The sequence below is a fragment of the Micromys minutus genome (genome assembly GCF_963924665.1).
Source record: "Micromys minutus genome assembly, chromosome: 4".
NCBI classification, from domain to species: Eukaryota; Metazoa; Chordata; class Mammalia; order Rodentia; family Muridae; genus Micromys; species Micromys minutus.
In genome coordinates, this window is record NC_137973.1 from 26,848,500 (window position 1) to 26,865,709 (window position 17,210).

Consider the following 17,210-nt stretch of genomic DNA (forward strand, 5'->3'; position numbering starts at 1 on the left):
GTCTAGATATTCAGGGCCTTTGCCTTGGCACAGTGGCCACATCTGACGGTAGAACAGGAGCACCGGTTCTGACTTCGGGGCCATCTGGGGTCAGTGTCTTGCTTTTTCCGCTGGTAGGAATCCGCTCGGTTGCAGGGGGCCCTCCCAGCCACCAGGGGTCGCGCTGCAGGCGGCAAGGTGTTGGGCCGGCGCTAGCCAGGGTCACGGCCGCAGGCTCGGGTGTGGGGGGGGGGCGGAATAGCTGAGGCACCCGCGGCTGGGGGGGGGTGGTATGAGTAGAGAAAGCAGGGCGAACTGAAGAGCTTGGGGTCCCCAGCACCGCGGGAGCCGGAAGGACCGCGCGGCTGGAGCTAGCGGTGTGGCAGCAGTCCCCGCGTGGCGCAGCGCGCGGGGACGCTGGGACCGCCCAGATCTTCTTCCACTGTGCCCGGCGCCCTCGGCTGCTGCTTCTTCCTTCAGCCCGGGCGCGAACGGCTCCTAAGTCGAGTGCGCCATGTCCGGGGCTGGATAGCAGCCCGGCCGCCCGCCGGCCCGCCAGCCCGCCCTCGGAGCCACCCGCCAGCGGGCCGGCTGGGGAGTCCCAGGGCAGGCAGGTAGGGGCCGGACCGGGCGGGGCGGCGGGCGGGTTAGGGCGGGCGGGGGGCGGGCGGCTCCAGGGACTGTCCCCAGCTGTTCTGCGCTGCGCATCTGGTTCCGCTTCCTCCCTTCCAGGGAAGTGAAAGTGGAGGGGAGGGAGCAACCCGGAGCTAGCTAGCTGTGCTCGACATCCTACAACCTGGAGCTCCCGCAGGCGCTCAAGCCAGAGGCACCCCTCCTTCCCGCTAGGGTCACGCGGCTGCTGGCGCTGCTGCCGTCACGTTCTCGGCAGTCCCTGCGCGCGCTTCTCTCGGCCCTCCGGCCTCTTGCTCAGCCACCTCCCCCGCGGCGCGCCCTCTGCCCTAGCCAGGACTTCCCATCAATCGGCATGTGGGCGTTGGGACCCAAAGTGGCTCCAGTGCTGTTGTTTTTCCCCAAGGGAGAAGGGACTGCATTCTATAGGACTCTTCCCTGGCTGGATAAGGGAAGGCCTGGATTCACAAGTCCTGTTGATCCGGGCTCACCCACTTGCCTATAGAGGGTGTCATCTAACGGCTTTTGCCTACTGTCTTGGGGTACAGAACCACTATTGGCCTGCAGTGGATGAGAGAGTGAGCTGTGTCCTGGAGTTAAATCAGGAGGCTGACGCTGACTCCTGGCTTCACCTCTTAGATGTGCAGAAGCTCAAGCTAAATTTAGCTTGAGTTGGGGCATGTGTATCCAGAGGCCAGGTTAAGAAGACAGCCGGCTTGGCTCTAGTTCTCCGAGGAAGAGCGAGAGGTTAAATAGGCTGTGCATCCTGGAGACATTGGAGGTTTCCCTGCCTTGCACAGGATCCTTAGTGTGAGGTCTGGCCTGGTCTGATGTTCCACTGGCACCTTCAACAGTACTATCCTCCCAACCCCCCAACGCACCCATAGGCTGACTTATGCTGAGCTAGCTACAGCTTCCCCTTCGCAGCCGTTTCAGGAAGTCACCTCCCTTCCCCTCTGAAGCACTCTCTCAGCCTCTAGCCCCTTGCAAGCCACCCGCCAGGCTTCTTCCCACCTTCGGCACCCTGGGGCACCTCAGAACTCTTGGGGTTTCCACTCCCCAAGGTCAGGCCATGGAGGCAGGTGAGATAACAGGTACGGATAGACTGCTATGACCCCGAGTCTGTCTGGGGCTGGGTGGCACGGGCATGGAATGGCTGGAGCCATCTACAGTCCCTTTGTGCCCAACTACAGACACCTAAGGATCCGGGAGATGAGAAAGCCCTGGTTGCTTGGCCAATTAGGTAAAGTTAAGCTAGAAAAAAAGGATACTTGAAGTCTGATGAGCAGAAGCTAAGTCTTGGGTTTTGCAAGCCTTCCCAGAAAGCTGTGGAGTCTTCTGAAAGTGAAAGGATGGGTGCGTTAAGAGCATTAGCTGCACCACAAGGTTCTTGTGGTATTGCCACCAGAGCAAGAAGACCAGAGACGTTCGACAAAGCTGGTGTGATGTGGTAGCCAGAGCAAATGATGTCACTGCAGGCCGTTACAGAAAATACTGTGTTCTCTGAGGTGTAATTGTAGCAGGCAAAGAGGAGCGGGCCTTTAAGGGAATAGGTGGGTCAGATGTATGTTGTAGAGTGGAGTTTGGGTTCTTTGGGGAAAAGGGCTGATGTCACTAAGAAGGAAGGACCTAGTGGTCTCTAAGGAGCTGTTGTGGGATATGAGAGTCTGGTGATGTCACAGGTGGGAGAGTTCAGGATTGGCTGATCATCTATCCTTTCCCTAGAAGAACTAGGAAGAGGAAAGAAGGGTGGGGGGGTCCACTATGGTTGCCATGGGAACATTAGCCTCTCTTGCTCCATCTCTCCTTCAATTGGCCATTCCAGATGCAGTGAGTGAAGGGGGGGCCATGGCGGAGGAGCGGCCTCCCCGGTTGGTGGATTACTTCGTGGTGGCTGGGCTTGCAGGAAATGGAGCGCCTATACCTGAGGAGACGTGGGTTCCTGAACCTACGGGGCCCCTGCGCCCTCCCCGGCCAGCCGAACCTATTACAGATGTGGCGGTCATCGCCAGGGCACTGGGCGAGGAGGTGCCCCAGGGCTACACATGCATTCAGACTTCTGCTGGTGGTCACCCCTTAGAGCTCAGTGCTGGGCTCCTGGGTGGAACTCAACCAGTCATCTGCTACCGCAGGGGGCGTGATAAGCCTCCCCTCGTTGAGCTGGGGTATGTACCCCTATCCATGCACTAGTGGAAGCTGGGAGGGACCTTTGAGTGAGCTAAGAAGAGGTAGGGCTATGGGTCAAGAGGAAGAATATGGGGATAGCAGCAGAACAGGCTAGAGGTCAAGAGGAGGAGCTCACCCTTTGCTGCTGCTTGCGGGCAGGCAAGCGTTTCTTCATCTGCAAAATGAGGATGGTGACTCCTTTCTGGCTGGTTCAGAATATGAAATGAAATAACCCATTTGTCTGTTGGTTCCTTAGAGCTATGGAAGGCATGGGTGGAAGGGTTACTGACTGAAAGGACCCTCAAGGATAGACCGAAGTAGATAGACTGACCAGGGTTTGATGAGGCTAAGAGAGCATGGCAGGTTTAGGAGACCAGGTAGGCAGATCCAGCAGGATCCAGGTCTTTTTCTATCCTGACCTCTTGACGTCTCTACTCTCTGTGCCAGGGTGTTATATGAAGGGAAAGAACGGCCCAAGCCTGGGTTCCAAGTGCTTGACACGACACCATATAGCCACTCGGCCAACCTGGCCCCTCCAGGCCCTGGGCACCCCCGCACCTACCTCATGTGCCGGCGGGCAGCAGAAGGGGCTGGACTGCATGCCCTGGGCATCACTGACCTCTGCCTGGTTCTGCCCAGCAAGGGTGAGGGCACTCCTCATACTTACTGCCGGTTACCCCGCAACCTCAACCCTGGCATGGTGAGTGGTGCTGAGGTACTGAGAGCAGAAACCCGAACCACTAATGGAAGGGTGTGGAACGTGGGGCACGAAGGGTGTTTGGGGGCTCAGGCCATGGACACCAAGTGAAAGATAACTGAAGGGTGGTAGAGAGAAAACGAGTCCAGAAACCATCGTTAGTGATGTGTCTACTTATTTCTTGTCATTTCCTGGGCAGTGGGGCCCAGCAGTGTACCTGTGCTACAAGGTGGGCCTGGCCAAGGCCAACACACTGGTGTATGAGGCAGGTGAGTGGCTCCCTTTTCCTTCCCACCCTTTGACCCTCCATTCTTCTGCTTGGTGCCCCTTGACTGGTAACTTCAGTGACCCCAGAACGAACTTTTCTTTGCCACTTAGCCTTTCTCTGGGACACTCTAGTTTCTTCACTCTAATGTGTAATTAATTCTGCTGGGGTACAGAGCTGCTGGGCCGCTACCCCGAGGAAGACAATGAGGCGTTTCCTCTGCCTGAGTCAGTGCCCGTGTTCTGCCTGCCCATGGGGGCCACTATCGAGTGTTGGCCTGCCCAGACCAAGTACCCAGTACCGGTGTTTTCCACCTTTGTGCTCACGGGTGCTGCTGGTGATAAGGTGGGTATGTGGAGTGTGGTAAGGGGTCCACATAATGCAGAGCCTGTCTGATTATCCCTATACCCCTGCCAGGTGTACGGTGCCGCTTTGCAGTTTTACGAAGCGTTCCCGAGGGCCAGGCTGTCGGAGAGGCAGGCACGGGCACTGGGCCTGATGAGTGCAGTGGAACGGGGCCGGGCGCTGGGAGGCCGAGCAGTGCGCAGCCGGCGAGCCATTGCTGTGCTGTCCCGCTGGCCTGCCTTCCCAGCCTTCCGAGCCTTCCTCACCTTCCTTTACCGCTACTCCGTCTCAGGCCCCCATCGTCTGCCCTTGGAAGCGTGAGCACAGCTCTCCTGACACTGGGGAGTTAGTTAGAGAGGACAATGGGAGACATTAGAATGGAATTGGGGCAGGTACACTGAGTACCTAGGGGATAGGGATGCAGTATGTGGTAATATAGTTTGTCCATTTAAACTTCTGGTTAGGGCTGATAGCTCAGTGGTTAAGAGCACTGACTGCTCTTCCGCGGGTCCTGAGTTCAAATTCCGACAACCCCCTGGTGGCTCACAGCCATCTGTAATGGGATCTGATGCCCTCTTCTGGTGTGTCTGAAGACAGCATCAGTGTACTCACATAAAATAAACAAATCTTTAAAAAAAAGAAAGCTTCTGGCTAGAGGTAAGTAGAGACTGAAATCTAGCCTGCATTTGTTAATTAGGTCTTGGCTAGGCCTGTGTATGCCCAACAGGTATTCACTCATTCATTCATTCATTCATTCATTCATCCATTCACTTGTTTATCTATTTACTTACTTTTTGAGGCAGGGATCACTATATAGCCCTGGCTGGCTTAGAATTCCTCGTGTTGCAGATATGTGCCTCCATTTCAGGCAACAGGATGTCTTTTCTAATACACATAAGACCCATGTATAAAGGTGATCTAAGAGGTGGGCTTCAGGGAGGAAGAGGAGCTTGAGAACAGAAGAGACAAGACTGTCTGGAGTGACGAGCTAGGGGACAGATCGGGAAGTTGGCCTCACCCTTTTTCTCTCTCCCTAGGCACATCTCTCACTTCATTCACAACGTCCCGTTCCCTTCCCCACAGAGACCACGCATCCTAGTGCAGGTGAGAGGTGAGCCTCGGGCTGGGCTGGATGAAAGAAGAGGAGTTGTTGGGGACTAGCTATGAGCATCCTGACCTGTGGTTCTTCTCCTAGATGTCTCCGTATGACAACCTGCTTCTCTGTCAACCTGTCTCCTCACCCCTGCCCCTGAGGTATGTGCCAAAATGGTGGGGTGCGGGGGAGGCTTTGACAACATGGGGTATAATAGGAGGTGTGACTCAGACGAATATAGCTGTTGAGATCTTTGCAGACTAGCCCTGGTGCTCTGTGTCCAGTGTCTAGGAGTCGCTTGTGACCCTTTTATCCTTTTACCTCCTGCAGTGGTGCTAGCTTTTTGCAGCTGCTGCAGAACCTGGGCCCAGAATTGGCTATTACATTGCTGCTGGCTGTACTAACAGAACACAAGCTGCTGGTCCACTCGCTGCGGCCAGATCTGCTCACCAGCGTCTGCGAGGCCCTTGTCTCCGTGAGTGCCACGTTTTCTAGTCTAAGCAGAACTGTTCTCTTTTCTGGTACCCCTCACCAGACCCGAACTGTCCTCCTTTTCCTTCCATAGGGAAAGGGTCTTCAGTCTTTCCACCTGGGTCCAGTGGTCAGACCCAGGGTCTTCCTTCAAGATTAGCTCCAAAGACTTCTTGCAGTAGGCATCCCCCCACCCCCAGGCCAGTGCCTGTTGCTCACTGTTTTTCACGCCTTCACGTTTTAGATGATTTTCCCTCTGCACTGGCAGTGCCCCTACATTCCGCTGTGCCCGCTAGTGCTGGCGGATGTGCTGAGTGCCCCTGTGCCCTTCATTGTGGGTATCCACTCCAGTTATTTTGATCTACATGACCCACCTGCTGACGTCATCTGTGTTGATCTTGATACCAACACGCTCTTCCAGTAAGAGGCTAAGTACCATCTGAGGGCTAGAGTGGAATGGACATCCAAGGGCTGAAGTGTGGGGCTTTATTGCTTCAAAGAGGGTTAGGCTTTTGGTGGAAGCCCCAACATCCTTTCTCTTTACGTTATCTCTCAGAACGGAGGAAAAGAAGCCCCTCTCTGCTAGGACCCTGCCCCGAAGACCATACAAGCTTTTGTTGGCCACACTAACAAATCTGTACCAGCAGCTGGACCAGAGTGAGAAGATGGTGGGGTTGGGAGGCTGGAAACTGTGGCCTCAAATCTCTAGTTTGAGGCGAGGGTCTGGGGGGCGGGCAATAGGCCTTCTCTGAAGTGGCTGAGTTTGGATTTGGTGGGACTAAAATAAAGCAAGGGTCAGGGATGGGGGAGCAGTGTTTCTGAGCTTATCAAGGAAGTTGAACATAGCACTGGAGAGTCTGAAACACAAGGTAAAGTTTTGGCCATTTCTGGTGCAAGATCAGTCAGAAGCTGTGGTTAAGACAAGACATTTGTGTGGAAAACAGGGTGAGACAAGTCCCGAAGTTGCCTACCTTGACCCTCGGATATACTGTTTCCCAGCTTACACTGGGCCAGAGGAAGAGGCCTCCCTGGAATTCCTGCTGACAGACTATGAGGCAGTGTGTGGCCGAAGGACTCGCCTGGAACGGGAAGTCCAGGGAGCCTTTCTGCGTTTCATGGCCTGTCTGCTCAAAGGCTACCGGAACTTCCTTCGCCCTCTAACCCAGGCCCCCTCTGAGGGGTCTCGAGATGTTGACAACCTTTTCTACCTTCAGGGTAAATAAAGAGGGTCTGTTTTGGTTTGCAAAGGGTTTTGAGGGAGGGCATGGTTGGGGTCAGGGCTCCATGAGGAACGTGAAGGGGGCACTGGCTGGGAGGAGTTGATTGCTTGTTCCTCCTCCACTCGTCTGGTTTGGGGGGGGATAAGGGTATGTGGATGAATGTGTCCTACCGTCTGGGATCCCTTAACATAATATGAACATAGTCATCCTGGTAGTGAGCAGCAACCGTGAGCATAGCTCTGGTGAGGGATGTGCACCAGGAGGTATAATCAGTGTAGGAGAGCTGAATTGCTCGATGGGAGCGCTGTGAGGAGCCTTAGATCCTGAATGGCAAAAGCTAAGTGCTGGGTGCAGGGAGGAGATGGCTGTGGTAACCGTGGTAACCCCATTCCTGACCCATCCCTACCCCCTCAGGTTTCCTCAAGTCCCGGGAACGCTCAAGCCACAAGCTGTACTCTCAGCTGCTGCACACACAGATGTTCTCACAGTTCATCGAGGAATGCTCTTTTGGCTCTGCCCGGCATGCAGCCCTAGAATTCTTTGACTCTTGTGTTGACAAGGTATTGGGCATTGTCCCCTCTGTGTGCACCAACTGACCACTGCGTTCCTCTTGCTGTCTCTGTTACTGCTAGGCCACTCTCACCTGTGTATGTCAGTGGTGACAGTGTCGGCTGGAGTCAGACAGAGCACAGCCACATACACGGGCTGGCTTAGTTCGTTTACTTTCATTCCTGACTCTGTTCCTCCAGATGGATCTCCAGGACTCCTTCCCTGGAACTGTGTGTTTCCAGGAGAGGCCATCTTCTGGGCACCCTGGCTCTGTTCCCTGACAGAGGACCCTGGCTCAACGTCTTAACTCGTTTTCTTACGGTCCTGGTTCAGGTGCATCCAGAGCAGGAGAAGCCTGAGCCAACGCCCTTAGTGGAGCTGGAGGAACTATCAGGAAGTGAGCTGACTGTCTTTATCACACCCCCAGAGGAACCACCGCTGCTGGAAGGCAGCGAATCTACTCCTCAGTACTGGTAAGAGGGTCTCCTGTCATGCTACCCCACAGCTCATGCTCAGGCCTGTGCTAACTGCTCCCGTGCTCTCTGTCCCTTCAGCTATGATGGGTTTCCAGAGCTAAAGGCTGAGCTATTTGAATCTCTTCAGGAGCAACAGGGGGCTCTCCCTGTACCAGGCCCATCCCGTAGTGCCCCCAGCAGTCCTGCACCTCGCCGTACCAAACAGGTAGCCAGCGGTGGGCACTGTAGGGGAACCTGGCACGAGGGATATTGCTTCATGGTCAAATGGGGATACTCCGGGTGCTTATCCTGTAAGGCTGCTGGGAGCTTGGTACATTAAAAAAACGGTAAAATACTGAACTGTCAGGTGTTGGTGGCACGTGCCTTTAATCCCAGCACTCAGGAGGCAGAGGCAGGAGCATCTCTGAGGCCAGCGTGATCTACAGAGTGAGTTCCAAGACTTCCAAACCTACTTAGCGAGACCCTGTCTCAAAAAAAAAAAAAAAAACCAAACAACAACAAAATGTTATACAAACATTAGCCTCTGTTACCATATCATTTGCCATCCTCTTCCTCATCTTCATCCCTGAGCATTTTGGGGACATAGAAGCACGTTCCAGGGCCAGCCTACGTGCCCTACTGACGTTCAAGGGAGGATTGTAGCTTAGGCTGTGCCTCAGTCCTGCTTCCTCAGAGGATACATCCTATCTAAGGTGTTGCTTCTCACACTGACCTGTGATCAGGAGGTTGAGGCAAGGTCTAGTGTTTGAGTTCAGCCTAGGTTATATGATATGATAAGACTCTATCTCAGAAAAAAAAAAAAGACCAAAATAAGGAAAGATCTGCCGTGGCATTATATTTATCGTGGTGTGTTTCTTATCCCACCTAGGAGATGAAGGTTGCACAGAGAATGGCACAGAAGTCAGCCACTATGCCTGAGCTGTGGGCCCGGTGCCTGCTGGGTCACTGCTATGGTCTGTGGTTCTTATGCCTGCCTGCCTATGTGCGTTCGGCACCCTCCCGCGTGCGAGCGTTACATACAGCCTACCAAGTGTTACGTGAAATGGAGAGCCGCAAGGTGGTGCTTCCCGATGAGGTAGGCATCCTCTACCTGCGTGTCCATACCCATCTCAAATCCCAGCAAGGATGTGCAACTGTAGGAGCTGCGAGAGGGCGTCTAGGAGGAGGTCAGGTAAAGCGGATGGGCAGCCCAGCCCAGAGCTGAGCAGCTTCGTCATCGACAATCGCAAAGTGCAGGAGCATGTGCGGGAGGAATCGGAGGCTGGAAGAGGATGCTTGCTGAGACGTGGGAATTTGGGTTGGAGTAAGTCTCCTACATCCCGCGCCTCCCTTGGCCTAGGTATGTTACCGGGTCCTGATGCAGCTCTGCTCACACTATGGACAGCCCGTGCTGTCTGTACGAGTCATGCTAGAGATGCGGCGGGCAGGCATCGTGCCCAACACCATCACCTACGGTTACTACAACAAGGTACTTAATTGGGGGCAAGAGGTAGGATGGCAGTCTGTACTCTGACACCCGCTGCTGTCCCCGTTCCTTGGAGATGAGGCAGTTCTACCTGGCTCTGTGGCCACTGTCATCTTTTGTGCTCCTCTGCGACCCCTGCACAGAGGGGCTTTTGTTTGTTTTCGTCTTTTTTTTTTTTTTTTTTTTTTTTTTTTTTTTTTTTTTTAATACTCAGACACTTTGATTCCTATTTACAACAGCCTTAAACTCCATCCCGGAATGTTCCAGATTCGTTACCCATTTTAAATAATTTCATCTCTACAGTGCCCCAAGGCATAGAATGGTCATTTCCTATATTACAGGAATTGAGGTTGTAGAGAACTCATAACTTTTCCCAGGTCCCGCACTCAGCATGTTAGCGAGTCGAAATATAAGCAAACTTTTACCTAGAAGTCAGCCTCTTAACCACGATGTTGAGATAATTCCTTCGAAGCTATTCAGTTTATAGAGTCCCAGATGGGCGTGGTGATGTACAACTTTAATCCCAGCACTCAGGAGGCAGGAACAGGAGGCTATCTTGAGTTCAAGTCCAGCCTGATCTAGTGAGCTCCCGGCCAGCCAGGACTGCATAGTGAGAACCTGCCTAATTCATTACATGAATACTTAAACGAATAGAATGGTCTAGATAGACTTTTCCCTATTACCACCGATAATGTCTCTTTGGGGCTTTTGTTTCTGGGTGAGCCGTTGGTTAGACAGTTCTAGACAGCAAGTCTGGAGAAAAAGGTGGTCCCTGGGGTTCAGGACAGGCAGTAAAGGCACCACTAGGCCATCCTGGCTGGCACTGTGATTGGCAGGCTGTACTGGAAAGCAAATGGCCATCTGGCACTCCGGGTGGACGCCTACGCTGGGCCAAGCTCCGGAATGTTGTCTTGGGGGCTGCTCAGTTCCGCCAGCCCTTAAAGGACCGAAGGCAGCAGCAGCAGCAGCAGCAGCAGGTGGCTGAGCAGCAGAAGTCAGGCAGCTCTCAGACAGGTGAGTAGGGACAGGCAAGGTAGCCTTGGTTCCAGACATGATGGTTCATACCCCCATTCCTAGCACTTGTGCAGTCAGACAGGATGATTAATTGTTGCATACCTTGTACTACATAGTGAGTTCCAGGCCAGATTGGAATACACAGTGAGATTTTTGTATCAAAAGGGAAAACAAGGGCTGGAGAGACGGCTCAGTGGTTAAGAGCACTGACTGTTCTTCCAGAGGTCCTGAGTTCAATTCCCAGCAACCACATGGTGGCTCACAACCATCTGTAATAAGATCTGATGCCCTCTTCTGGTGCGTCTGACAGCTACAGTATACTTATATATAATAAATAAATAAATCTTTAAAAAAAAAAAAAAGGGAAAACAAAAACCAGACAGACCTAGATGAGGTAGTTAGATTCTGATGGAAGAGATCTGGGAACCTATAACTATCCACACACCAGGTGTGTTTAGAAGCAGAGGTGGAGCGTATTACTTGGGAGAAACTTTCCAAAACCCCAGTCCACCCAAGGGACTGCTTCGGTCTGGGGTTAAACTCTTCTGCTTTCTACAGAGCCCAGTCTGGAGCGCCCCTCCCCAACCCGTCCTCTTCAGCGCCAGACTACCTGGGCTGGGCGAAGTCTGCGGGAACCATCTTCACCCACCGGGCGCCTGGTCAAGAGTGGAAGCCTGGGCAGTTCCCGCAGGGCACAGCCCACCGTGGAGGCTGGAGTGGCTCACAGTGAGTACCCTCATCTGACCTCCTCCTTCTTCTCACTGAGCTTTTCTAACAGCTTTTCAGTGAGAGAGGGGAGGACTAGAGCCACGGTTAGGGGTAGCTCCATGTTAGTGGCCTCGTAGGCTCAGAGGCAAACTTGGGTTTATAAAGTTTGCATTTTAAGTATTTTATTTTATTTGGATACGTATGGGCGTTTTGCCTGCATGTATGTCTGCACACCACTTGTGCGCCTGGTTCCCTGGAAACCAGAAGAGAACATCTGGTCCCTTGGAACTGGAGTTACAGTTGGTTTGTGAGTTGCCATGTGGGTACTGGGAATTGAACGTAGGTCCTCAGAAAGAGCCTCTTTCCAGTCACTGATGCTAAAGTTTTTTTGTTTTTGTTTTTTTTTTTTAAGATTTATTTTTTATATATAAGTACACTGTAGCTATCTTCAGACACACCAGAAGAGGGCATCAGATCCCATTACAGAGGGCTGTGAGCCACCATGTGGTTGCTGGGATTTGAACCCAGAACCTCTGGAAGAGTAGTCAGTGCTCTTAACCGCTGAGCCATCTCTCCAGCCCAATGCTAGAGGTTTTTGCTGCAAGAATTGTGTTTACTCAGGAATGGAACGGCTGGAAAAGTGCCAGGCTTCATCTTTCAATTCTCTTTTTTTATCTACAGTGATAGAGGCCTTGGGGGTCCTTGAACCCCGTGGATCGCCTGTGCCTTGGCAGGACGGAAGTCTCTCAGACCTGAGTCTCACCGGGGAAGAACTGGCACCGGGAAGCAGCCCAGGGGGCTCAGGCTCAGCCCTGAGTGCCCAGTCCACTGAGGCCCTAGAAGGGATAAGTGGGCGGGGTTCCAAAACTAGTGGATGTCAGGAGGAGGTGGGCACCCCCAGAAAAGGGCTGGGTGCCCGTCTCCAGCAGCTGCTCACTCCTTCCCGCCGTTCCTCTGCTTCCCGCATCCCCCCACCTGAGTCGCCCCTTGACCTGCCTCCTGCGGCCCGCCGAAGTCCCATGGATAGCCTTCTGTGGCCCCGAGAACGCCCTGGATCCACTGCTTCTGAGGTATCCAGGAAGAGAGGAGATACTTTGCTATCAGGAGGGGAGGGGCTGCTGATGGGAGAATGTCCCGAAGGTGACTCTGAGAGTAACTGAAACCAGCATTTAGACTGAGAGGAACTGGCTGACTGTGGTTTCTTTTATAATGACAGAGTTCTGCTTCTCTGGGCAGCGAGTGGGATATCTCAGAGGCTTCTCTCAGCAGCCTGAGTCTTCGCCGTTCTTCAGAGCGTCTCAGTGACACCCCTGGAGCTTTCCAACCACCCTCCCTGGAAGTGAGCATAACCCCTTCCCCCCCCACCCCCCACAACCTCATCTACACAGTTGTGCTGGAACACACAAACTTATATCTCCCTGGAAAGGCAGGAGAAGTGGGGGGTTGGGTGGAAGGAGGTCTGGCTGGAGTTTTGAGATGGAAGGGGCAAGGAAGGACATGGGCTTTGGGGGCATTGGGACCAAATGAGGCTCATTTCCGGGGGTCTCCTTACCTACAGATTCTGATGTCTAGCTGTTCCTTGTGCCATGCCTGTGATTCCCTGGTGTACGACGAGGAAATCATGGCTGGCTGGGCACCGGATGACTCTAACCTCAACACAACCTGTCCCTTCTGCGCCTGTCCCTTTGTGCCCCTGCTCAGTGTCCAGACTCTTGACTCTCGACCCAGGTGCCTGAGGCAGGGCAAGCGTTGTGGGAGGGATAGACAGGTGATACTCCAAGAGCTGACACTCCCTGCCGTTCCCTGCAGTGTACCTAGTCCAAAGCCTGTCCTTGCTGGTGCCAGTGACTGCAAAGATGCTCCTGTCCCTGGGGGTCCTGGCCCTGTGCTCAGTGACCGGAGGCTGTGTCTTGCCCTGGATGAACCCCAGCTCTGCAATGGGCATATGGGGGTAAGACTGGGCAAGACGAACATGAAGAAGTTGGGAGCGTGTTATCTGTTGAAGGGAGATAAAGGGGTGCCAGGCATGGAGGACAAGGGGGCATCCCTGACGTGTTGAGAGGCAAGCTCCTGGTTGTGGGCCTTTAGTATGTCCTCTGACTGCTCTCCTACTGCGTCTGCAGAGTGCTTCCCGGCGAGTTGAGAATGGGGCATGGGCGTACCTGAGCCCTCTGGTGCTGCGTAAGGAGCTCGAGTCCCTGGTAGAGAATGAAGGCAGTGAGGTGTTGGCATTGCCTGAACTGCCTGCTGCCCACCCTATCATCTTCTGGAACCTCCTGTGGTATTTCCAACGGCTACGCCTGCCTAGTATTCTACCAGGCCTGGTGTTGGCCTCCTGTAATGGGCCCCCACCCAGCCAGGTCAGTGCCTTTATGTCGTCCTTGCCTCCCGACCGCTTCTCTCCTCAGCTTCTCAGCTCTTCGTCTCCTAGTCCTCTCTGTCCTCGGCAGTGTAGGAAAGCACAAGCCGGGAGTCCCTTGTGCCTGGCCATTTTGTCAGCAGCACACTTAACAACTCTGACCCTCGATGTCATCATCTGGCAAATGGCACAGGACAGGTACTTGATGTAGTGACCAGTACCTAAAAGTGGTTAAGGTTTTTTTCTGTTTATCCCACCAGTATTTATTGCGTTCGGATTAGGTTTCAGGTGCTAGGCACGTAACCAAGCAGAACAATGTCCTTATTCATGAGACCTGGGAGAGGAGAATTTCCTTCCCCTTGGGGCATGGAGGCTTCAGTCTTTAATCCCAACACTCAGGAGGAGGCATGCAGGTAGATCTCTATGAGTTCAAGGTCTGCCTAGTCTATATAGTGAGTTCCAGGCCTGCCAAAGCTACATAGTGAGACCCCCATCCCCCCAAAAAAACCGATGACGGCAAATGTGTGTTCTTTCCCTTTAACCTTTATTATCTCAGGCAATGTCTGTCTGTCTGTTCTCTGCCTCTCATTCTGAATTTGCTTCCTATGTCAGCTCTCCCAGGGACCATCTCCATGGTTAACCCCTGATCCAGCTTCTGTGCATGTCCGTCTGCTGTGGGATGTCCTGACCCCTGATCCCAACAGCTGCCCACCTCTCTATGTGCTATGGAGGGTCCACAGTGAGTTGGTACTTGATTTAGGAGTTAAAGGGCTGGGCTCCTCACCTAAAGAGTTTGGTGATCCTGGTGAACCTTCCTTCCTTTCATCCAGGCCAGATCCCACAGCGGGTGGTGTGGCCAGGACCAGTACCCTCATGTCTTAGCTTGGCATTACTGGAGTCAGTGTTGCGCCATGTCGGACTCAATGAGGTTCATAAAGCTGTTGGGCTTCTGCTGGAAACTCTAGGGCCCCCTCCCACTGGCCTGCACCTGCAGAGGTATGATGCTCTCTCTCATCTAGGTGGCCCTTGACATGTCCTTTGCACCTCTCTTCTTTGACACCCTTCTATGTCTACTACAGGGGAATCTACCGTGAGATCCTATTCCTGACAATGGCTGCTCTGGGCAAGGACCACGTGGATATAGGTAAGGGCACAGTCAGGTATGGAGGGGATATGGGATTTGGGACCAGGTATGAAAAAGCAGGTCCTAAGGTATCACTTTTCATCCTCTATCCTAGTGGCCTTCGACAAGAAGTACAAGTCTGCCTTTAACAAGCTGGCCAGCAGCATGGGCAAAGAGGAACTGAGGCAGCGGCGGGCACAGATGCCTACTCTGAAGGCCATCGACTGCCGAAAGTGTTTTGGAGCACCTCTGGAATGCTAGGGACCCTTAAGCTCCCCTCTCCAGCCATGGGTGGAGAGGTGAGGAAGAATGGATTCTAGACATAGCCTGACTCCCTGTTCTGGTCACAGAGGAACTGGGAACAGGTTGTTCAGCCATAGGCTCCAAGTGAGAACAGCAGGAAGAGGGACTCACTGGTACCCAAAGTCACAGTTTCCCTATCTCAACCTGCCCTGTTGGTTCAAGCTGATGTGGGGGAGAGCTAGGGAAGTTGGCACAACTCCGTCTTTCTCCATCCCATTCCTGGGGCTCCTTTCCAGGGTATCCTCAGATCTGTAGTGCCCTGGTAGACTTAGAAGTTTTTGTTTTAAAAAACAACTGGAAAGATTCAGAGCTCCTGAGCCTTTGCCCTGAATGAAAGGGAGGAATTTCATTCCCCGTTCCTCTTCCCTGACATTGTTGAAGGAGCCCAAGGCAATCTTAGTGCTGTATTTTATTTAGTTATTTATTCTGAGGCCACAGCTCCTATACTGATAAGAGTCTCAAGGAGCGTGAGAAAGAGAAGGGAATTAGATTTGCAGCGCCTTGAGAACCATGCACTGGGACCCAGAGGAGTCCCAAGCTTCCTTAGGAAGAACCGGTACCTCTTCTAGTCCCCGATCCTTCTTGTCCACCTTGGGGAATGCCTCTCCCATCCACGGCCTTGACCTGTGCAATAAGGATTGTTCTCTGCAGAGTTTTGTTGGATGTAAATATAGTAAAAGCTGCTTCTGTCTTTTTTTCTCCTGCCTCCCGTTCTCTGGATTTGGGGTGATATCTTCCTTTTCCTGGCTGAACATTCTCTTTTCTGCCCTTCCATTTTTTGTAACCGTCAGGTACACCCTACCTTTCCAGGCCACTTGATATATCGGGAGCTCTCTGAACAGAAGGGTGACTCCGCGGCTGGCTATGACAGTGCCAGTCTATGGCACTTGCGGCCCTCCCACACAATCGACCCTTGTCCCTCATCTGTACCCCACACAAAGGCTCCATTCTCTGGGGGCCCTGAGCTCATCTTTGCCTTATTTCCTCGCCTCCTGTCCCCTCCCTGACCCCAGCTCCTTCAGTACCTTCACAAAGATGACAGCTCTTCTCCCTGGTTGCTGTTTGCAGCCCTTCTGTATATCAGAAGCATGGCAATCATCCCAGCCCTCCTTAGTGGGTCTAGCTCCAAACAGGACTCTTCACTGTGGTCTAGCCTTGCTATGCGTGAATGCCAGGAAGACAGGAAGATGGGCAGCATTTTTTAGATTTTTATTTATTTATTTTTAGACTATTGTATGTGTATATATGTGCTGTGTGTGTTTGTGTGTCTTGTAGTACCCATGGAATCCAGAAGGGGGTAGTGTATATTCAGGAACTAGAGTCACCATGTAGACGCTAGGAACAGTACCCAGGTCCTCTGCAAGAGGAACAAGTGCTTTTAACTGCTGAGACAGTTCTCTCCAGCCTTCCCCAAGACAAACAATGTGTATGTATGTGCCACATACGTGCAGGTACCAGAGTGGTCAGACAGGGTGTTGGATCTCTTGGAGATGGCGTTACAGGGTGCTGAGAACTGAACCTCAGTCAAGACCAAACAGTAAACACTTTCAACTTCTGATCTATCAGTCCAGGCCCCCAGGCATTATTTTTCTAATCTCAGACCCATTTGAAATTTTCTCTTTTTCCTGTATAATGAAATAAACACAGGACACAACTCCTAACAGAACTACAAAACCAATTACCACAGGGAATTAGCTGACAAAACAAAAGCCTTGTGGAAAAGGGCAGGGGTATTAATGAAGGACATGTTTACATAAATTCTTAGAGCAAATTTCCAGGAGGTAGTGATCAGTGGATGAAAAGAACTCTGGCTGGGAGTGGTGACACACACCCCTCTAGTCCCATTTCGAGGTTGGTGATCTGTGAGTTCTGGGCTAGGTTGGTCTATATAGGGAATTCTGGCCAGCTTCAGAAAGACCCTATCTTTGCAACAGAAACTTTTTTCTAATTGTTAGGAACTTGAAACCAAAGAATCTTTCCCATCTTGTCTTGAGGATGCTTTTCCAGGATCTCAAAGGAGTAAAGAAAGGAATCAAAGGATTTCAGAAAATCTTTTTTTGCCAGGAGGTGGTGATACACACCTTTACTTCTAGTTCTCAGGAGTTTGAGACCAGTCTAGTCTATAGACTGAATTCCAGGACGGCCAGAGCTACACAGAGAAACCCTGTGGGGGGGGGGGAGGGGGATGGGTATAGGGGTTCTGTCTTATTCATTGCATCCAGTTTCTGCTCAGATCACATGGTGTGTGTGTGTGTGTGTGTGTTTTGCTATTGATCAACTCTAGGATCTTATACATTCTAAACAAACATTTTCATCCTATTCTAAACTTGAGCTATATCCCAGCTGT

General features: G+C 52.5%; 1 protein-coding gene across 3 annotated transcripts; it reads left to right on the forward strand.

The window, feature by feature from the left end:
• The first annotated feature begins 249 nt into the window (after nt 1-249).
• DENND4B (DENN domain containing 4B) lies at nt 250-15,568 on the forward strand. 3 transcript variants are annotated; one of them, XM_080916133.1, is made up of 28 exons: nt 250-593; nt 2,435-2,774; nt 3,223-3,475; nt 3,672-3,741; nt 3,913-4,082; nt 4,155-4,399; nt 5,120-5,186; nt 5,278-5,336; nt 5,506-5,650; nt 5,891-6,066; nt 6,203-6,303; nt 6,646-6,861; nt 7,281-7,426; nt 7,749-7,888; nt 7,970-8,096; nt 8,760-8,966; nt 9,231-9,359; nt 10,193-10,370; nt 10,929-11,096; nt 11,760-12,148; nt 12,295-12,417; nt 12,637-12,806; nt 12,888-13,029; nt 13,202-13,438; nt 14,050-14,176; nt 14,268-14,433; nt 14,517-14,581; nt 14,676-15,568. In XM_080916133.1, exons 2-28 carry the CDS (start codon nt 2,458-2,460, stop codon nt 14,819-14,821), a joined length of 4,479 nt encoding a protein of 1,492 aa, XP_080772259.1. In that variant the 5' UTR covers nt 250-593; nt 2,435-2,457; the 3' UTR covers nt 14,822-15,568. The 3 variants fall into 3 exon arrangements, with proteins under 3 accessions (XP_080772259.1, XP_080772260.1, XP_080772261.1); XM_080916134.1 differs by lacking the exon at nt 250-593 and adding an exon at nt 1,748-2,162; XM_080916135.1 differs by lacking the exons at nt 250-593; nt 2,435-2,774; nt 3,223-3,475; ... (1 more) ...; nt 3,913-4,082; nt 4,155-4,399 and having other exon boundaries at nt 5,120-5,193.
• The last annotated feature ends 1,642 nt before the right edge of the window (nt 15,569-17,210 follow it).

What these genes read in the sequence shown, in the direction of transcription:
- DENND4B (XM_080916133.1), top strand. Translation starts at nt 2,458, where the DNA reads ATGGCGGAGGAGCGGCCTCCCCGGTTGGTGGATTACTTCGTGGTGGCT. An exon ending in CACCTCGCCGTACCAAACAG is followed by an intron (nt 8,097 to 8,759) that starts GTAGCCAGCGGT and finishes TATCCCACCTAG; the next exon opens with GAGATGAAGGTTGCACAGAG. An exon ending in GGAGGCTGGAGTGGCTCACA is followed by an intron (nt 11,097 to 11,759) that starts GTGAGTACCCTC and finishes TTTTATCTACAG; the next exon opens with TGATAGAGGCCTTGGGGGTC.